Source organism: Neopelma chrysocephalum, unplaced genomic scaffold, assembly GCF_003984885.1.
Source record: "Neopelma chrysocephalum unplaced genomic scaffold, ASM398488v2 Primary Assembly neopelma1_147, whole genome shotgun sequence".
Classification (NCBI taxonomy): Eukaryota; Metazoa; Chordata; class Aves; order Passeriformes; family Pipridae; genus Neopelma; species Neopelma chrysocephalum.
The window spans coordinates 6,443,892-6,466,319 of NW_020897809.1; the positions used below are offsets into that span (position 1 = coordinate 6,443,892).

Consider the following 22,428-nt stretch of genomic DNA (forward strand, 5'->3'; position numbering starts at 1 on the left):
GAATAAAACATCCTTTATTTGGACAAAAATTTTGCTTTGGTGAATAAGAGAAACTAAAGGGGAAATAGCCCTGACTGAACTCAGCTCAGTTTGTTTTACAGCCTGTTGTCTTATTTCTGTGCAATCGTAATCTGTACTCACTCTTTACCTATTTAAATTAATCCCCAATGCAAGGGTCAAATTCTGCTTTCACAGCTGCTCAGGTAAATCCAGGATAACCTTGTCACCATGTCAGAAAGCAAGTTCAAGGAGGTTCAACTTGCAACCGCATTTCCTATTAGTGAAGGAGGGTTGGCAACCTCATGTAATGTTTTCAACAGCTTACTTGCTCTTCCATAACCAGCTTTGCAGGCTGTAGGCGTATGTCTGCATGCAAGATGGTTGAGGGTGGAAGGACAAGGACCAGATGGTTATTAGAGCGAAGACTGAGAGAACAGATCCTTTCATGTTGCTCGCTATGTCTGTTCTCTGGGGCTACTGGATAGACATCAAACTTGTTTCATACTTTGTTCCTTTGCTGACTTCCACAACAGGACATTAGTTCATGTCATCAAGGACTTTGGCCCCAAGAAGCATTAGAGGAATCTGTAGTCTTTAAGGAAAAAAAATAAATCAGTGTTACATATATTATCAGTGAACCTTTTTCATTAATGGTGTGGGTGATGGGATGAAGGGCACTTCCAGTCAGTTTACAGGGCAGAAATTGAGTGTATGCTGGAAGGCTGCTATTCATGGGGACCCTGACACGCTGAAGAAGGGACCTTGTGAAGTTTCAACAAAGGCACTTGTGAAGTTCTGCATCTGTGGTGGAGTAACCCCATTCAGCACTAAAGGCTGGGCACTGAATGAATGGAAAGCAGCTTTGCAGAAAAGGACCAGGGGATCCTTGCAGACAAGTTGAACTTGGGTCAATAGTGTGACCTTCTGGGGAAGGAGGCCATCACATACTGAGCTGTATTGGAAAGATTATAGCCAGCAACCAAAGAGAAGCGATTATTCTCTTCCATTCAGCATTTTGGAAACCACATCTGAAACGCTGGGTCCAATTTGCTCCCCAGTGAAAGGAAAACATTGACATACTGGAGCAAGGCCAGAGGAGGGCTGTCAAAACAATTAGGGTACTGAAGAACAAGATGTACAAGGAGAGGTTGATAAAACTAGGCTTATTTAGCCTTAGAAGAGAAAGCTAAGAGGGATCTTACTGCTGTCTACAAGTCCCCAGTGGTAGCATGTGGAGACAGCAGAGCCAGATTCATCTTGGAGGAGCCCGGTGATGGAATGGGAGGGAACTGACACAAGTCACAGCATGAGAAATCCCAATTATGTACAAGAAGAATGTTTTCACCATGAGGGCAATCAAATGTTGGAGCAGGACCCAGTGAGATGGGGACACCCTAGCCTTGGGAATATTTAAAACCCCACTCACAAAGCCCTGAAAAACCTGACTGAATGAAGTAGGGGCTTGAATTAGATAATCACTGAATATGTCCCAGCATCAGTTATTCTTTAAGAGCTAAAGAGCATCCTAGCTGCTACTATTTGGGATGTTGCTTCCAAAAATAAAGCACAGAAGATTTTGAAATGGGTGAAGAAATGACCCTCTTAAATGCAGACTTTAATGGTACCTACAGTTAGGAACAGCTTCATCTTCAGGGAGATACTTTTTGGTGGTTTTGCACAACGAGAAAAAGGAAACGTGTTTATTTTCACCTTTACAGGGACAGTTTTTCCATAGCAACAGCATTTCATTAATGTGACTAGCTTTCCTATTGTTTGTCAGACGTGTCTAATTTGGATGAGGTTGTTTCTGAAGCTAATTACTGATGATTCCTCACCTATAAATGTATCTTCATGCAGATGTGGACTTTGTCATCGTATTGAGTTTCAAATGAGTTTCAAGTTACTGAACACCATCTGAAAAGTAAAGAAAAAATTACTTGGTGTATATGATCCTGTTGGATTAAAATATTATTTGGTTTCCTTCAATATCTTTTTAAATAGATAACAGGACTCAAAGGAGTACAGTCCAGCTTAGTTTAGTGCCTAGTTCAGCACTAACCTGTCAAGGAGTGTGATATGCAAAGAGAGCTCCTATTTGCACTGAACAAAACCAAAGGACAGGCAGCTTTACAAAGAGAAATAAAATGTATAACCTGTCAATAAATGGTCTGAAACTGCCATTTCATCTTCATTTTCAATGCTCTTTGTGCCCTGCCTACATTGGAAAGTGATGAATAAAATTACTCTTGCTGAACTGAACAGCCACAGTATCAGGGGAAATGATTGACTAAAGCAGCAAAACTTCTCAAAACTTGTAATGACAGAATTGATTTTCCTTATAACATAAGTAGTGGTCTGAAGTCATGGGAAGGCTCACTTAAGCTGCATGCATTTGTGTGTTTTGATCAAAACTGTGTCAGTCTCAGTGTAATTTTCACCAAAATTTGCTGTTAACAGATTCTCTGGGCCTGCTCCAGGCAAACCTACTGCACTGTGTGTGTGTTGGCACAGTGTGAAATGCCAGGAGCTGATGCAGGGTCTGATCCAACTCTAGGCTCCTTGTGAGGCATGAGCCCCCCCAGCCTCATGTTCCTTCATGGCCCAAGCTCTTATATCAGGTTAAGGGCTGGGACCAGAGTTACACTTGACAAAATAAAGACACAGAAGCAGCCCATGTACTGCTTTTTATACTTTGTAGTTCTAATGTTTGTTGTTTGTTTATTTGCTCATTCATAAAATGTGGCATGTTGTTCGGGGCTGGATTGCCTGACTCCAGCTGGTGGATTTCCTCCATAAATAACTAGCCCTGTTGATTTTCCTGGGAGCAGCTCTGTATATTACATACCATGAGCAGACCTTTCAAGGGACTGTCTCACAAGTCTTAAAATGAATAGACATATTTTTTATAACAAAAAATGGAGAGAATTTTTAAAAAACCAAAAATGTTCCCTAGCAATGACTGCAAACAAGTGCATATTGCAGCAACAAGTCCCAGAAGCAAAATAGTGAACAATGGGAAAATTAATCCTTTGTTGATTCACATATTCAGGTTCTTCCCTCTTCAATAAGTCAAAAAGGTGTTGCAGAGAAACATATTTGGTTACAGTGTCTGGTATTTTAAGCTTATCATGCTTCTGCTATTGCAGTTTCATTTTGAATGTAAAAGAGGACATTTATTTTTGTTAAAACATACTTGTATTAGCAGCACAGGCAGGAAGACACTCCCTGCGTTATCTAGGCATTTGTTCCTGCAAATAGCATCCTTCTGTCTTATTCACAAGTGGTTAAAGCTCAGTTTTTAACCAAGTTTGATCGCCAGCAAACACTGTTCCAGCTGAGCAGGCTGTTCCAGGTTCTTACTCCTCTGACTCTTAGAAGCTCCTCACTTTTTGTCCCGACGTATTCCTGCCTACACTGGGGTCTTTTTGGTCTCACACATTGTCTGTGGAGCCTGGCAGGCATTAACATTGACATCTTTCACTTATCTACTACACATCCCTTGGACCTTTCCTGGTTCTGCCTCTCCTTCCCCCTTCGAAGCATCATCTGATTCATACTGAGGGCCAGATGCCCCCAGCTTTGCCTCTCACTCTTTCAGGGATGATGCCAGTGTGTACATGCCCAGCACAGCACTGCAGCTTCTCTTTCACTTCAGAATGCCTTTAATCTAAACCTATGTTTATAATGTGATTCTTACATGGTTTGGGGATTTATTTCTTAGTTGCTCGAGCCTTAATTGCTTCTTTACCTCTACAAGCACATGCTTGCATCCTCTGAAGGCAGTACCTAAATGTCAGTAACTTCAGTGGGGTCAGAATTTGACTCAGGTTTTAAGGTTGTTTTTCCTATTTTAGTAAAAAGCTAACATAGTTTGGACTATTATTTTAGAGAAGAAAACGTAATTTGAGCTGATAAAGGGGGGTACAGGGAACTAAGAATCATGGTTGGTGATTTGGGAAAATTATTTCAGAATTTTAGGAAATTAATCTTGATAATTTAAAGCCTCTGGCAGTGTGATCCTCTTCACTTCTGAGCCCACTAGTAAAGTAAAGCAGAACATCTGGTTAGCCTCTGGTTCATTCTCTAACCCAGATGAGATTCTCTAGCATTCCAGTAACATTCCTTTTAGCCTTGAGCATCTTCTTTCTTTATAATAACAAAATGAGGATTGCAAAAGGTCTCACAAAACCTAAGGCCATCTGGAAGAAGTCTTACCTGAAGGTGTATGTGAAGCCTGCTTTGAAGTCTCCTGTGCATTCTGGCTGTCAGAGATCCAGTCACAGTGGGGGTATTTAAGTTTAATAATGCACTAAGACATCAAATGAGAACTCATCAGCCCATTTCTGTGAGCCACAGCCAGTCCTTAGATGGTAGCATGTCCTGGTCTGTGACAGCTGTGGCCAAATTTTAGTGACCTAAATGAGAAAAGCTCTTTTGGTTATATTTCTGAAGACTTCCCTGAATTTCACATAGCTTTGATCTGGCCTATGGTCTGTTATGTTTCAACAGAGCAGCAGTTTTAGCCATAGATAACTTTTGCAGGTAGTCCTTTCATTAGTCCTACAATGGATCCTGTATGATTCAGATGAGGATGTGGCTCATTCTATATCACAGTAGCAAACTATACAAGAAGGTGTTTGGAAACCCCCACTTGGCTCTGCCCCAGATGTGTCTTGGATCTCAGAAAAAACACTTCACCTCAGTATATCTCAGGTCAGTCATGGCAAAATCCAAACATGATGCTGACCCATTTCTAGAGAGCTTGCAGATGGAAAGCCCTGAGCTCCAAGAATGCAAAACCATTACTGTGAATGGCTCTTCACAGGCTGAAAGGAAGATTCAGCAAGTGAAGAGAGCAGCTTAGAATAAATCTCACCAATATTTAAAGGGATGAAGCAGCAGAATAAAAAAAGGTTAAATTGCAACTATAAAGTGTTTTCTTATGTCCAAATGCTAAGTGTGTGCTTTCAGAACTACTGAGGAATGGGGCTGTGGATGGAAAACAAACAGTCATATGTCAGGTAATTACAAGCCACTTGACTAGTTTGGTATAGTTACATGTCCTTTGGCTGAATTTGTCTTTGGGATTGCGCCTGGAAACTTGACCACTTCACCAACAATGCAGAAATGTTGTTCTGTGCCAGCTATTCTAAGTTGTTCTAAGCTTGTGCTTTACTCCACCCTTCATCAGTATTACTGCATGAATAGGAGTAACCAGTTTTAACCACAAGGTGAGATTTCCCAGAGCATTGAAATTGATGCCACAGAGCCTGTCCTGTGGCACTCGAGGGTTAATTTCTCTGAAGATGCCGTCTGCAGATTCAGTTCACGGGGAGAGCTGCTATACCCACAGCATCGCTAATGTTGGGATTTATTCAGGGCTTGGCAGTACTCTCCAATCTGAGAATCCTTGTTTAGATTCAAAAATAAAATCTAAAAAAAAAGTGCTGAATTGTAGATGGTACAAAGACTAATGCTATCAACCCAGATTCCTTAAAATTGACATTCTCCATGCTGCATTTATTTTCTGGTTCTGAATTTACCAGAGACAAAGCCTGCTGGCAGATCCTGGCAACTTGTCTAATGCTATGGAGCAGGCAACCTGACCCGTCCTGGTGCCAAGTTCATGCTCAGCTCAGCAGAGGGCTGGGGGAAGGGAGAGGAGGCTGGGGGCTCTTCTTATGTGAGACTGCCTGATGCCACCTGTCATTTTGACTACAGTCCCAGGCCTTTGCATGAACCTTACACCTATGCTGCCCAGATTTTGAAGAGAGCTCTCTCTGAGCTGCAAATATGCCCTTGCTGGCTGATTGTGTAGTAGCTCTCATAGCCCAGAAGCAACATGCAGGTCTGTAACCTTCAGCAGCTCAACACTTGTATCTGTGCGTTGTTTACTGAACTACAGACCTGCCAGGCAGTATTCACTGTCTACTGTCACCCAGCCATGGTTTGAAATGAGTGATAGAGCACAGAAAGCAATAACCTACCTATTGGATCCTGGCTCGTTTGGTAAATATATAAGTATTGAGGAGAATTTCAGAGTTGCACGGAGGAGAGTTACAGAGAAAACGGTATCAAGTGAGAAAAAGCAGCTGAAACAATAACTCTGAAATCAATCTCTACCAAGAAAGGACAACAGCTTTGCTGCAAGACGAATTTAGGAGAGCTATTTTCTGCCCTGCCACTTCCCCGTGACTTCCCCCAAGCACCATGTAAATGCCACCCAGCCATGAGCCAACTGGCAGCCGTGGGACTATGCTCTGGCACCCTGGGCAGGACTGGCCCACCCAGGAATGCTTCCTGCCAGACCTGCTTAATCAGGAGGTTTTTTCCTTAATTGTGTTGCTCCCAAGCAGGTTTGGTAGGGTTTGAGTGAGCTATAGCTCTGTGCGGATGTACCCTGTTAAAAAAAAAAACCCTCAAATTAAAAAAAGCCTACCCTTATTTCAAATAATCCACCTGCTGCTCACCCATTGAGCTTGTGCAAAGTGGGTATAAAAAGCTATCGGCTCTAGGAGAGTGGTATTTCCTTCATGCCTTGTCAGAAACAGGGACAAATCCTGTCTAATGAGGGTGGCACTGCCATGTGGGAACACGAAGGAGTGAAGCAAAAAGCGAAAATTCTTTAACTCTGTGGGAAAGCTCCCTTTGGACAGGCTGATTGAGAACTGGAAGTGCAACCCACGGGGAAAGCTGACCCTGAAGGCAGGAGCTTAGGAGCTCAGGAGCTCAGGTTTGCTGACTACCTTTAGGCAGATTAGTTGGTAAAACACCTTACTGGTATCCTAGAACACGAGTCCCTCTTTTTAGAAACATTATTATTATTCATTTGCCAGTTACTTTAAAAAAATTATATAACTAAAAAATCTGTGCCAAGATTGCTTTGGAGTAGAGAAATGCTGAACTCCTGCGCCAGCAATCTCACAGACTAAACAGAACCCACTGGGAACCCTTGCACTATATGGGAACTTATGTTTATTTTAACATGTAAATAAATCGGATGAAAAATGGGTCTTTTGAATTCTTTTTTTGTTGTTGTTGTTGATGTGGGTTCCCAGTGGGTGGTCTGCATGGAGGGGAACCTTTTGAAGATAGCTTGAAAGGAAGTTGCATCTGTCCCCCAAGACATTCATCAACAGCATGGAGGGAGTTCTTACACGATCCAGCTTTCATCTTCTTTTCTTCGTGATGCCTAATCCACTGTTAGCAGGGAAGAATTAGGTCTGTCTTCCACAACATGAATTGATTCAATTGTTTTCTCAAGCATAAAAATATTCAAGGCAGATGTATGGATTTTGCAATGTAAGTAGCTGGGTTGATGCTGCGGCAGCACGCCGGGCACGGCTCCCTGCTCAGCCATCCAGAGGTGGGTCATTAACTTGCAGGGGAACAATCAGGAGGGTTGTGCAAACTCTCAAGCGGGGCAAATGAAACCGTCTTTAAGCAAATAGAAGAGCAAGAAATGAATGGCCTTTGTTAAGGAAAAAAATGGAAATGTTTTCTAGTTAAACAAGCTGTCGTTTAGGACTTAAAAGCATGTGCGTGCTGGAGAGCCAGCCCACATGCCAGCCTGCTTTGGAATAAATGGGCAGGGAAGGGGAAGGGGGGTGTGCAGTTCCACTCCAGCACTGGCTTTTTCATTGAAAATCCTGACATTTGGAATTGGTGCCCCAGCTGTTTTAAAGCTGTAACTTGGATCAGAAAGTTAATGCAAGTGGACTTTCATCCTTGTTTTCAGCTAGGAAAAAATAAAGTTTGCACCCTTTTTTTTTTGAATTTATGATACTAAGACAAGAGAAGAAAATTTTGTATGGTTTTAAAGCTAAATTAAAATAACAGGGAGATTGTCCTTGTCTGCTTGCCTCTTCCACTGAAGGTGAAACTCTAGCAACCATTAGTGTTATCTTAAGTCATATGTGGAGAGCAGAAAAGAGGCTCTTCTCTGTTCTTAGCAGATCAGCAGCATATAGGTCAAATGAACTAATGGGACCCTGGATTAACTCCAGCAAAGTCCATGCATTTTTTTCTGCAGTGTCTGGGCATTGATACTGCTTCTATGTCACACCAGAATAAGTCTTTGAAGACCAATCTGTTGCTAAATAAAGTCATCTCAATGATACTTCAGAAAATTATCTGCTCCTCTTGAAAGAGGGCAAAATCTTAGTGCAACACTGCAAGAATAACAGTTAAAAATTATAGGGCCTTTTAAAAATTATTATAGGACCTTCAATAAAATCACTTAGTGCCTGATTAGTTAGTGTCTCTGACTCCATAGAGGCACAGTAAGTTGTGCCTCGCTGATTATATATCTTATATTTATATTGTGTATAATATCTCTTTTCCATGGGAAAAGAGATTAGACAGGAGTCATTTCATCCATCAGCAAAAGAAACTCTTTTGCAGAGGAACTCAACAGCTGCTCAACCATCTAAAGTGGCTTTGTGCTGCATTATCAAACCATGGATCCCAGTAGCCTGGCAGAGAAGGGCATTCCTGCCAGCTGTCTTCTGTTTTAATGTTCTTGAGGGCTGGCTGAGGTGGCATTGCAGAAGGGCCCGAGGAAGAAAGTGGAATACAGTTGTCCATGTGGTTTGTGGAAAAGGAGGTGGGCTCCATATTCCTCTTTCGTGGCCCTTAGCTTCACCAGCCACCCCATAGCATCTTCCTGATTCTGAGGTAGGAAAGACAAAGCTGCCCTACTGCAGGCAGTGTGGGAAGTGACTGTGGTATGTTGCAGGTTTTCCTACTGCTTTGCTCCCCTTCATTACACAACATCCCAGGGGACACTTACGTTTCCAGTCTGGCCACGGTACCTGCTGTTTGTAAATGCAGCTCATTATTTTGCAACAGAAGCACTCAGCTTGGTTTTTTCGGCATATTTTCATGAGCAACGTGATGTTCCAGGAAGACTTTTAAGGAACTGCAATTCAGAGCCAAATTCAGCAACAGCATAAGAAATGGGCAAGACTTCTAAAGCCAAAAGAACCCTGTTTGTATCCATTAGAGAAGAATTGGCGCTTAACATTGACAGAAACAGTTTGCCTTGTTGGACAGAATTAACAGCTGCTCTGATATGTACCAGGGCATTTTGTTTGTCATCTCTGGAGTACAGAAAAAATTTTACACAGCTTCAGCAAGATGACTGGTTCTCTGTACCCCAGCAATAAGGCACAAATCATTTTAGTATAGAAAATTGCGTGTTTCTTTTTTTTCCTAACCAAGACAACAAACAATATTTCTCTGTGTGCACTGTTCTAAAAATATCTCAGCTCTGCAAATGTGTCTCTGATGTGGGAGGAGACGGCTTTCAATTTGCTGCACTCTTTATATGAGGCGAATAAAAACTACCCAGCAAATGCTGAAAGGAAAATGATTTTCCTAACCTTGAGGAGGAAGAGGGAGGCTGACGGACTTGTACCTTCAGGACAAGACTCCCTTTTGGTAGGAGAGGCAGAATCCACTTGTAGTTCTGAGTTACATGCTTCATACATAAAACACCAAGCGTGGAGAGATGATGCTGTTGAGTACCATATCTAGTGGTTGTACAATATGCATATGGTCATGGAAAGCCCAGCATTCTCACTGCATCTGTACAGGTGGTGCAAAAGAAGGGATGCTGAGAACTATCCAGACAGAGAAGAGAGGTCAAAAGTCACTAAGGATAAGCATATGTTGAGCTGTATTTCAGATCCTTGAAGAACATAAAAATGGAATCAGTGGCGAGAGGGAACCTTCTCCTTTTAGTTTCTAATGTTTCCCATCTGATGTGAAAGTAGTCCTCCTGGAAAAGCCTTAGACTGTAGGCTTGTGTCAGACTGCTTGCTCTTGTGGAAACCAGAGCTATCAGAAGAGGGTGAGAGAAATGATGCACAGGTAAGGCTCAGTCAGGTGGACATTGAGACTCACCTCCAAGGTTTAGCTACCAGGTAAGCACAGCAGCTGGCCTAGATGGCAGCTTGACTGGAGAAAAGGTAGCATGGCAAATCCTAGGACAGCTTACCCTGCTTTCTCCTAGCTCAGCTGTCTGTCCTGCCTCTGCTCTCCACCTGCAGCAAAATGAAGAGCAGCTACAGATGGAGGGCAGACACTTCAGAGTGCCCCCTGTGCATCAGACTCGATTTGGTTGAGGAATGGAAAAAAATTGGGGAAATACAACCAGAACAGGCTCCCTCGCTGTGCTGAGTCTGTTCTGAGGGCAAGAAAGCTGCTTTGGTGGGCAGGAATCTGCAGGATGATCTCCGAGGTGCTTCCTGTGTGTATTTGTTCTGCCACTGGAACATTTGCTTTACATGTTACTGACAATACAACCAGTCCGTTGACTTTTCCAGATGTTGATTGTCCTGCTTTGAAGCTTCTTCCTGTTGTTTTAGTTGTTTGTGTGTCTGAATGGTGGATTCTATGTACTGCTTGTTAAACAAATAATTAAACATTGAGAGCTTTGAAATCCAGTATGTTTAATTAATGAGCTTTGCTCACTTGATGAAAAGGATCTGTACTTGATTCATTACAACACAACTATAGTTTTTTCAGTAGTGAACTGCTATGACAATTTCAAGTGTTTACTAGTTCATTAATATTTTTTCATTAAACCTTAAAAAACACCCAAGCAGAAAATCAAGGCTGCACACAACATTTGCTATGTAACCCGTTATTAGTGTCGTCTTGTGTATTGTCTCCCCCACATTCTCCATCTATGTGCTTTCTCCCATCCCCTCCTCTGCAAAACCATGCTGCCTTACAGTCTGGGATTAGAGTTAATTAATATTTTTAGATCTTGCTGTACTTTGGACCGAGGTCTGTGGTTATGCCCTGCGGCGCTGGGTGCTGTACAAGTGTAAAATAAAGCTCAGAGGAGTTTCAGTAGAGCTCATAAATACAGGCATCAGCCACAATGCCTTGTGAGACCATTCCATTAACTGCTGCAGTGGCTTCCAAAACCGAAACATTCTGGAAAACTGTGTCTACTGCATCTTGTGCTTTAAGGTTTACCTCCAACTCTGAATGCATTTTGGGAAAAGGCAGAGAGGAAAGCAGAGGCAGACAAGGGTCTCTGTCTCACAGTCTATGGAATTTGGGTATTAAAGTGTGCTGCTGAAATGGTCCCTTCCCATAGCAGCGGGATCTCAGGGTAGGTTGAGGTCCCAACCTGAGCAACTGTCACAAGCTCAGGAAGATTGTGGGAGAGGGATTAAGTTGGCACATTACACCTTGTGCACCAGAAGAGTCATCCAAATTTCTGTCACTAGCATCTCCCTCCCACGGGCTCCAGGAGGAGCTCCATTGCTCCTCTGTGTGGGCCACCTGCAGAGGGAAAGCATCTATGAGAACTTTTAATTATGTAGTATTTTCCTTAACCCAGATAGTTGAGCAGCAGGGAGGACATACTGTTCTCATGTCTCTCACCAGCAGCATCAGCTGTGGTGGGGTGAGAGTAAAAAAGGGTGAGGTGGGCTCACCTTCCTGCATGTTGCAGTGTCCAAACACCAGTGAGAAGTTCATCCCATCTCAAATTTGGGGCAGAAAATAGAGGCAGATGACTTCAGGAATAAAACAAATCTTTCAGAAAGCTAATAAACACATAATACTAACCTTAATACCTTTTTTTTCCAAAAGCCATTTAGGCATTTGTTTCAAATGGATATGTCAGACTCCAGCAAGCTTATTGAGCAGGAGGCAGCGAAGGAAGATGGTCTTCAGCCTAAGCTTGGATGTGGGCTCTAACAAAAACCCTTCCTTTGCACACCCCTGTCCATGCTGTAATGTTCTACTGCCCACTGCTGCTGCAGTGCCAGTGCTAAAGCACTAAAATCACCTTTTCTGGCCTCCAACAGCTCCTTTGGGAATGGAATCACACCCATGCTCCAGCTTATTAAATCAGACACTACAACACAAAGCCTTGCCAATGGCCCCCTCTGCCATAATTAAGATGTGTCTTTCCAGTGTGAGATTCTGCAGTACCAGAGAGGCTCCTCATCTGTGTCTGTGAATCATTGACTTCGCAGTGGTGGCAGTTCTGACCTTTAACTACTGAAAACTCTGGTGCTCCTGTGTTAGTACCATTGCAATTTAAAACATATTTATGCTGAGGGAGTCGTAAGCCTGGAGTGCCTGGCCTTACTCCTAACTCTCCTTGTTTTGGTTCTCTCACTCCAAAATCTTGGAATTATGCATCTAGAGAGGAAAAGAAACAGATAGTGTGATGGATCCTGAGGCAGGATGCAAGTCCTGCATCCCTCCTGATTGTTTCTACCATCAGTTGGCTAGGGAGAGCATTTCACCCCATTGATGGTGTCCTCACTACAATAAAAATGGATCCAAACCATCCCCTTTCTCCCAAAGCTGGAAACATCAAAATATGTGAAAAGTCAAGATCCAAATTCTACCTGAAGAATTACTGCTCCCCAGGCAGATTTCCCCTGTCCTGTCTCTTTGTTTTATAGCTTTTCCATAATAAATAGGGAGCAAAGGCTGATAAAACAACACAGCCTATAATTTCTGCTTTCCCATGACTGTGAGCTTTAAGGAACGTCACTGAAATTGGTAAATTTACAGCAGCATAGCTGAACTCAGCATTTGACCCTGCATTTCCCCTGTCACCTCATCTTCTGCAGCAAAACGTTCCTGCTGAAGGTCTGAGGAGCAATTCAGTTCTCACCTGGGTCAGGCTCTGCCTTTGTCAGAGGGTTGGGCACTTGGAAAGAGAGAGGAATATGTATAGTGTGTGGCTCATGTAAAAGTTAGTGTTTAGAGCACAAATAGTGCAGGTGTCTGAGGGTGGACAAGATGTGCTGCTGCACTCATCCATCCCTGCGGTGCCTTGGAGGGCTGGGTGCTGATGCACCCTGTGGTGTGCAGGGACAGGCACTGTCAGGCTTTCCTCTTTGCTGTTGGTCTTGCTTAGTACATTTAAGGACAGATTTCTTCAGCTATGATGCGCCCCAACAGCCCCAGCAGAAAAGCATCATGCTAGTGGCGATCCAGCACAGCTCTCCTCATCAGACTGAGTCTGCCCAGCAAGCCCAGAGCTGGGCTGGTTATTTCTTCAGGCAGTTCCTATTTGGCTTTTACTGAAGGGAAGGGAAGGGAGTGTCGAGTTGGACTGTGCTTTTTATTTACGTGTTTTTCAGCATATCTCCAATCTGACCAGGATGTAACATTTTTTGAGGCATGTGAGCCAATGTCAGATGAATAATGTGGCTGTTTGGGAATGGTTTTCAAAAGGAACTCCCAGAGCATGAGAGAATATGGGATTTGAGGAATGGAGAGCCTTGTAGAAGTACACATTTGCAGGGCCACAGAATCTGTTTCAAAGGCAGAGTCATACCTACATGGTTATACACACTCCTCAGAGCCCTCACACCCTCAAATATTCCGTTGCTGAACTCTCAGCTTTGTCTTCCTGCACAGCCAGTCAGTATTATTCCCTCCAGATACATGTGTAACTTTGGAGAATCTATAATCATAGGTGAAATCACGCTCTGAAGTCATGCTTTCTGACAGACTGACTGATCATGAGTTGCTGTTCTTGACTCTCTGGTGGCAGAGCCACAGTCTGAGCAAGCTCATGCAGAAAATACAGAGGGAAGAATTGAATAGCTATGACATTGGTCTAGTTCATCACAGCCCTTATTGAGACTTCGTTTGAGCAAAGTATGTTATTTTTGGTGTGTTTGGTTGGAAATGGATACCTAGACCTCCTAATTCTAGATTTGCCATTTGAAAATATGTGTTTTGAATTCTTATTTTTAAAGGAAAGGGTGCCCACAGTTAGCTCAGTCCTCGCAACCTGAAGTGGTCGGTCACTGAGCCACTGCACCTGCTCAGTCCTAGCAGTGAACCACACGAGCTGCATGTGAAGCCAGATAGATAAGAAAACCTCTGATAGTTTTTGAACACTGAGGGTGCCATGTGGATGTGCACCATCAGTCACAACTCTGTACAGATGAGAATCTCGTGGTTATAACCTCACATTGCCCTGTTGAAACCCGGGGGCCCCTGGGGGAGTGCTGTGATGAGGAACTCATGGAGCTGTGATTCTTGTGACACACTTCTCCGTTGCCTCCCTTTGTGTAGTGTCTCTTGGGTGTAGAGCAGCCTCTGGTTAGTTCCAGTTCCTGGGTGAAGGTGGTTCCCCTCCTCTTGCACCCACTGTTTTGCCACTGGCACTATGGAACCACTACATCAGATTCATTCCAGCAAAACACGAAGCAAATAGCTTTACATCAAAGATGAACCTGACCTTTCACTCTTAATAGCTCCAAAGGCAAAAGGTCAAAGAAAAACATTCTTGACTGTATTGATGTTTGGTTGTGAAAAGTCTTTCAACCTAATAGAAGAGGTCTTAGTTCCCTACCCTGAAGCTTTCTTGGCTGGGGGATTCAAACTTGCAATAAACTCATTCTCTGGTGGAATAAATTCGATTTCTTGGAGGGGAAGAGAGAAAAATAGTAAAATAAAAGAACGTGACCTAGCAATGCCACCCAGCTAACCTTGCATAAGGGGCAGGGATAGTATCAAAGTGAAGACTTGCATGGCCTTCCCTTCCCATACATGCAGACAGACTGCTGCTCAGGCATGGCTCTGTGCCATCTGAGTGGGGGTTCATTAAGTTTAAAAAAAAACCCCAAACTCTGCAGAAATTCAATGAGAAGCTTGTCACAGCATTGCACAGGTGTTTCTTGGACTCCACAGTCATTACTCTCACTGTTATGAGCTGTGTCACTGTTGTGTGGTAGGACCAGGGGAAATTCTCCACACTGAGGACCAAGAAGGCTTTCAAAACTGTCTCTCTCTCGTTCAAAAATAGACCAAATCCTCACAGCTCCACAACAGGGAGTCATGGCCCATATACAGACCTGGGCCACGGGGGATTGCTGTCTCTGCTTGCTCAGCTGGAGAGGAGAGACTAGAAGCAAGTGAAGCAGCACTGAAGAAAAAAGAAGTTGAAATGCAGAGCTCTGCTAAGAGAAAACAGTCCTTTTGGACTGTTCAACTCATGTTAACTTGCTACATTTGAAGTTAAATAATAGGCAGATAACACATTTGAGGGCCATAAAATGAGTGGACTGGATATGTATAAAAGGTGTAAAAAGCTCACTCTCCATCTGTAATAAAAATCAGTTTAAAATTAATAGATCCACTAGCCACACACATGGTTTTACTTCTGTAGATTATCACAACTTGCATTTTAATTTGCTCTTAAATTTGTTCCTGGTCACTGAGCCATGGAGGATGCTTGCTGTACCATATTCTGGCAGGAATTGGAATATGTGCATGGAAAGCAGAACCAGTAATATGCTATTTATAACTGACCAGCATAACATGTATGGGTTTCTCTGGCAGCCAGTGTGGCTGATTGCAGCCTTCACTTCCAGATGATCCAGCTGTGGAGACCACCTAGCAGGACAAAAGAACAAGTTTGGGGGTTCAGTTTTTCCTAGACAGAGTGAATTTAGTCCAGCTTTTTATTAGAAGTTCTGCCTAATTTGCAAAGTGATTTTTTGGATGGCTTACAAGAAAATTGAGACATATTGATTTCTGGTATGACCATTGGCAGCAGATGTAACTACCTTTGTGGCTGGGCCAGCAATGCTTTTCTTTGCTGGTCACGGGAAGGGCAACCTTCCAGCATGTAAACAATTATCAGGTACTTCACATTCTTTGACTAGTCATTGCCCCTTTGTGCCTTGGTGCCCACTGGAGAAAGTCTAGAGAAACACACAACAGGAGGGAGATGTTGTTTGAGACTCCCTATACCCTATCCTATTTCTGGGATGTGTTTTCCCCTTCACAGTTTTTCTTAAAAACGTACATGGAACAGAAACAAGCTAGGAGGCTGTTTTAAAGCATGAATCCTATTTGTGATAGACAATTACATGCATGCATGGTCAGGTAAACATGCAAACTTATTTCCCAGGGTGGTATTAATTTCAAGCCTTTGCAAGCTCAGAATTGCCTGGGGCTGTGTTGGTGGCGATGCTGACTCCACCTCTGCCAGGGATGCCGCTGTTCCCATGGCAACTCACCATCTCCCATTTTAATCTTCCCCTTCCCTTTGATCAGACAAGACAATTCCCAGATACAGACTGAGGGAGCAGTGTCCAGGTGCAGTACAGTTTGCATTAACACTTGTTTAGGAGGAGGATGCCACTGGATACTTACCCACTGCTGCAGCCTCCATCACTTGGCCTCCTCTGTTGACCCCTCACCTCGTACAGGGGAGGTTTCCAACCCACCTGGTGCTCCAGGGTACCATGAGAAAAGGCAGGACTTGGGAAGCTCATGCACACCCAAGCCCTGGAAGAGCCAGTGTCCATGGCTCATTAGGTTTACAGTGACCACATCAAGTCTCCAGAATTTTTCTGTTTCTTGCCAAGACTCTACACAGCAGTTACAGCTGTGTAGAGTGAACCACCAGATCCATATGATCCCTGAGGCAAAACCCCATTTTCCAGGATGCGGTGACTGGGGGGAACAGGGGAAAATGCACCACTACAACCCACAATTTCTACAGCACAGCAAGACAGCCTCTCTGCTCTCCTCACCCTGAAGGCTGCAAGAAATAGATCAGTACTCTCAGTTTTGAAGAGCAGGTAGAAACACAGAGGAATAGAAGTCCAAATTTAAGGCCCCTTCCAACCCCTTAACGTTTTGTGATTCTATGATTTATTTTTTTTAAATCAGATCATAGACAGTATGGCACTTGTTAAGCTCTGTGCAGCTTTCTCTCTATTTCTGCAGCACTCTTTCTGTTGAGAGCTGACTGCAGGAGAAGGTCAAGTTAGGACAATAGCAGTACAACAGGCTTATTTCTGTTAGGTCCTTTCTTGATTGCAACCACTGCTTTGAAGGACTTAGATGTGTGCTCTCCTTTTCCCCTACAGTTGGCCATGGGCAGAGTGAGGGTGATCGTATGGTTGTCTCAGATTTCCACATCTTCATCAGGGACAGCTTGCAGCACATTGACCTCATGAAGAAAGAGCACCCTGACCTGCCTGTTCTCATTCTGGGGCACTCCATGGTAAGCACCATCCCCTACCCCTCCCAGCATCCAGGGCACATGCTGTGATACTCATGTGGATGGCAGGAAATAACTCATTCCACAGCAGGAAAACAAAACTATGAGGAATGTTCCCTTTCGTTTCATTCACTGACTGATTTGCCAGCATGCCATAATCCTGAGATCTGCAATGAGTGTAGTTAGTCCTTAACTTTTCTACCCCCATCATGGCCCTAATCAGTGGCATTTGCTACAACAGGCCTGTTCTTTAATAGGACCATTCATTCCCATAAGGTACATACCAAGTCTCACCAGCTCCCTACAGCATCGGGCTTCCCCTTTCATTTTAACCAGTAACCAGGAGGTTAAGCCCTCCAAAGCTTTGAGAGCAGCATGGGGATGAAGCATGAAAATACTCTGTAGCCTCATTCTGTTAAACAACTTAACAGGAAAATGTACCAAGGATTAGGGCTACAAAAACAAAGGCACTGATTTGGTGAACAGATCTGAAGCCTGATTCTGACAGCACGGGCCAAATCCCTTTATTCAAGCTAGCAGTATTCCCACTGATGTCGTTGATCTGTTCTCCCTGACTTCCCCGAGGAGAAGAAAATGAAAAAGTACTTTGGGATTCAGCCCATGCTCAGATAAACAAGTGTTCTTGCATAAGAAGGCATGGCATGCTCTGAAGGGCTCGCCAGGCTCCAAAGCCGCTGTAACAAGGAGCTAATTTCCCAGTGAGGTCTTTGAGATGCTTCTCGCTGCTGCTCCATTTAACAAGCCCCTGGTTCTCCAGCAGTGTGGAAGTTCACCAGATATTTCCCTTGGCAACTAATCCTCTGCAAACTTTCCTGAGCAAGCCCTCCAGATCCCTTTGATCCCCACCCCTTGCCATCAACCCCTGTCCTCACGTGGGACGGCTCAGCCTGGCTGGTGTTCGGCTCTGCGCCGTGGGCTGTGTGTTGGCTGTCAGGCCCTGGGCACAGCACTGTGGGGCCAGAGGGGCTGGGGACTCTGAGGAGGAGAATATTTAATTCCCATTAATTAGTGAAGATTTTCACATGCCAGTGGCAGCATTGCTGTTGCCCAGGTTACCAGTGCCTGGCACGGAGTGAGCCCGGCTTCACGGCATCTTCCCGATGCAGCACTAGTCTGTCACGCTGATAGAGCCTCAACTTATTTTTCAAGTCCTACCTGAACTACCACTTCAGACACTTTCTTCTTACTTCTTAGTCCTTTTAAGTGAGGAGGACACAAGGGAGCTGATGGACATTGCATGGAGAGTTGAGTTTGGTGTGATGTGAGGGTTTATAGCATGAGAACAGAAACCAGGTCTCTTCTCCCCCACAAAAACCAGACACTTCTGGTGCTCCTACTCCTCCGGCTTTACTCACTGACCACGCTGCACTCTCAGTGGGGCAGAAATGACTGCTTGCTTGGACTAAACCCCTTCATGTAACAGGATTACCATAAAAACAAGATGTTGGCACCTGTATTAAGCTGTGGGCTGTTATTTTGCATTGCAGGGGGGAGCCATCTCCATTCTGACAGCTAGTGAGCGACCCAGTGAGTTTTCAGGCATGCTGTTAATCTCTCCTTTAGTGGTAGCCAGCCCAGAAGTCGCCACTCCCATCAAGGTAAGAGCAAACCCATGTTGCCCCTGGTCACCTCACTCTTCTGCAGAAGGAAATGTGTTAAGACATCTGGCCTTGAAATGCAAAACCCTTCTGGGATCTGTGCCAGTCAGTACTTCTCTTTTAAGTGCCTTCCCCACAGTCTCACCTACTTTTCAGAGCGGAAGTGAATGCTGACCTGTCCAGAAGAACTTATTTAATGAAGAGTCAGGTAATGATGGTACCTTGGAAGGTGGTAGCAGACTGTGCCTTCTTCACCTCACCCTGTGTCAGCCCACACAGTGCTGTCCTTTCCCTTCCTCTCACACATCTTTCTTCCTGACTCATGCAGAGTCTGGTATAGTTGCAACACAGACTGCTGGCTAAGTAAGGTCAGGGTTATTTTTGGCATTTGGGGATAGACTGATTTCTAAACAGAACTAGAGCTCTTGAGTCCCAGGCATCCTTCATGAGCCTCAAAGAAGGCTTCTAGCTAAAGCATCACTCCCCAGCTGCACCCCATTTGGTACTATAACTGGTTCTTGTCAAGACCATCTCCTTTGGTGTGCACTTAGGCTTTGTTCCCCTCCCGTTTACATCTGCCTTTCAGAGCAATTTCTGATTCACATTTGCACTGCCCTGTTTGCCCTTCCCCAGGGAGGTTCTGCAAGGCAACTGAGCCTCAGCTTTCTCCTCCTTTCTGCATTTTTAAAAGAATAAATAACAATCCTAAAAGAAGCTGGAAGCAAAGGGAAGGAGCAGCTAAGCCAGCAGGAAGGACAAAGCATCTCATTCCCACAGGACGTGTCCCTTTATCCTTTCTCCTTAGACTCTTCTCCTAGGACTAGCTTCTTGTTTTAATCTACTTCTAAGCTATTTCTCCTTTTTTTTATTTCTGAGAGGAAGAAACCAGATTACCTCACCTCTCAGTATAATCCTGTCCTACCTTCTGCTGTAGCTAAAGACATCTACTGACTTCACAAATTGTTACAAGCACCAAAGGGTGCTTTCTAATCACCTCTCTCTTCCACTGAAGGAAATACAGTAAGACCTCTACCCTTAAAATGCAAAACCCTGCTGAGATCTGCACCATCTGGATGCCAGTCAATATTTTCATTCTAAGTGCTTTTCCCACAGTCCCACCTATTTTTCAGAGGGGAAGTGAATCCTGAAGTCATCTAATCCAGGTAAACTATTTTAAATAGGAGTCAGCACAGAAGTCTGCTTTTAGGAGGCTGGTTACTGATTCTCCACAGGTGACACTACACCTGACTCAACATAAGGGTCCCATGAGCACCAGTACCCCTACGTTTTCTTGCTTTGGAATGGGAAAAAATCCCATGAGTCTGAATTCGAGAGATAGTTAGCCTTCTTTTTCTGACTGAGTCAAGGAAAATAGGGAAACATTTTCCTTCTTCTAGAGTTATATCTTTTGCTCGGTGCTAAACCCTTTCTGAAAAAAAGGGCTCACGGTTCTGTGGGAAGTAGCATTACTGTAGTCTGGTTTGTTGCAAATCTGTACCAGATAATTGCTTTATTTCAGTGTAGGAAATAAACGCAATGAAGCATTTATGTAGGAAATCCTGTTCTCTAACTGAAGTATTTTGGAGGTGTTTATGCGGTCTCTTTCCTACAAACTCTCTTACATACAGTATTCCAAGAGCACAATAAGTTTCTTTCCCTTTCAAATCTATTGTTACATCTCAAAACTGATAAAAAATTAATTATTCCTGAAATAGCTCCGCTCTGTCAAATTCAGTTGAATTCAGTCCTGGAGTTGAAAAAGAATTTACAAGAGGAAGGACTGAAAACAGGCAGAGTATTCCTTCATAAGTCACGTTTTCCCATAATGCTGTGTGTTTTTTTCCTCTGAGACTCAAAAAACATTTCATGGTGGTTGTTCTTCTGAGGCACAAAGGCTTGGGTTTTCCCTTGGAACTGGTATGACTTCTCGGCCCTGGGCCATTTCCCAAGGACCATTGAATTCATCCCTTTGCTGGGGAAGTTTCCAGCTGAGCAAGAATTTACCTTGGCCTGAACAAATGAGGGCTCAAGGCAACAATAACAGCAAGCCAGACTACACACTGGGTCCTTCAGTCCCTCTTAGAAATACCTTCCCTCACTGCTGAACTGGCCCTGGCAGCAGCAGAAGCACAGTGTGTTTGCAGGAATTTCACAATTTCATCAGTGCCCTATAAATCCTGTGTCCTGATGGAAGCATCCAGTTCAAATCCAGTGGAGTGAGAAGGATCTTGCTGCCTTCCCCCTTTTCTTCTCAAATGACCTGTACAAAATTCAGCTCTGAATCTTCAAAATTTCAAAGGATGCAGAAATAGGAGTCACATATGCTGGCAAAGGGCAGAGCAGGGGTGAAGGAGCATCTCCGACTTCATTTCTGCTATTGAATGCTTTGAAATCAGGTGGGCAGGACAACCCCTTAGGACACATCCCCTGGTGATTAATCCTGTACTAACCCTCAGCCTCCTGTGTAAGGACTCACTACAGAATATTCTCTCTTTACCTTTTGTGTTTTCCATTTTGCCTCTTGCTGATCTATTGCTTTCCAACCCGACTGGACATTATGTTGCTCACTGTCATTCAGCCTGAATCTGCACCCAGTAACAGTGCAGAGGACTTTTTCTAAGGTATAATCAAACTGCAAGAAAGTACTATATTAAAACCTCATTTTTTGGCTTTGTTCTGTCCAGTTTAGTATAGATGTTAGTCATCAGGTTCACAGACCATAATCTTGCCCACGATTCGTTACGGTGCAGAGCTCAAATCATCATTGCCTGGAGTTAATATGAAACAAAGAAACCCCCATTCCTGCTTGTTTGCATCATAAGGTCATTCCTGCATTGGTGAGGATGTGTTATTTTACCAGTCTAGCTTCAGAGACCTCAGTTTTGCTGCCACAATGTCATAGCCAGTGAGGGGCTCTACTGTACTGGTAGACAGTGACAGTGGTTCCTAGTCATACCCACCCCAAGGTACACACGTGCTCCCAAGTCTGCTGTGAGTCTTTACTGCTTTTCACTCTTGGATGGCTTTGACTTCAACCTTGTGTTATTCCTCTAACATCATAATTACTCAGCCGTGTGTCATCTGTGATCTGAAATGTCAGGGAGTGCTTCAGAAGTGATTATATATCTGCAGAAACAGAGGGCACGGGCAACAGCCTACCTGTAAGTGTTAGCTATAAACACCAAAGGGCCGTAAAACAGACCAGTGAACACTAATTGCTGACTTAAGTGGTGATCACATAAAGGCAGCTACCAAAGATTCAGAGCAGAACCCTGGTATCGACATTCTTGTACTGCTATTGAAATGAAAGATATTACCCTTTCTTCTGCCAGCAGTTTTCAGCCTGGGCTGCTGAGTCCTTTTGTGTCTCATTCCCAGGAGTCGTGTGAGCAATGGATTCCCATAGCCAATGCATGCTCACTTTGCTGTTGTTTATTTACAGGTTCCCCGGAGAATATGCTTATCAAAATGAGTGCAGCCTAAGCAACTACTGCAAATTGCACCCAATATCACTTATGCACTGCAGCCTGAAATCAGAGCTGTGGCAGCAAGGAAAGGGCAATAAAACACCAAAACCCATCCTTCCCAAGAGTTGGAAATGACCTTTTCCTATCAAAGTGCTTGACTGAGGCTTTTTCAGAAATTAACTCGAGAATGAGAAAGAGGCGCAGTACAATGAAGTTGTGCTGTTGCATGTGGATGGACAGCTGATGGCATTTCAGTCTAGCACACCCACTCCCCGGTCCCAGGAGCAGTTTAAACACTTTCTCGTTAAGAGAAATGTTTTAAATA

The 22,428-nt window shown here is 43.8% G+C and overlaps 1 protein-coding gene across 6 annotated transcripts in view; it reads left to right on the plus strand.

Moving 5' to 3' along the window:
- Positions 1–22,428, plus strand: part of MGLL (monoglyceride lipase) — a 108,729-nt gene that overhangs the window by 75,267 nt on the left and 11,034 nt on the right. For all 6 annotated transcript variants that reach the window (XM_027700892.1, XM_027700895.1, XM_027700894.1 and 3 more), the window contains 2 exons: positions 16,884–17,020; positions 18,526–18,636. In XM_027700892.1, the coding sequence (XP_027556693.1) occupies positions 16,884–17,020; positions 18,526–18,636 (248 nt within the window). The remainder of the gene's footprint in view (positions 1–16,883; positions 17,021–18,525; positions 18,637–22,428) is intronic.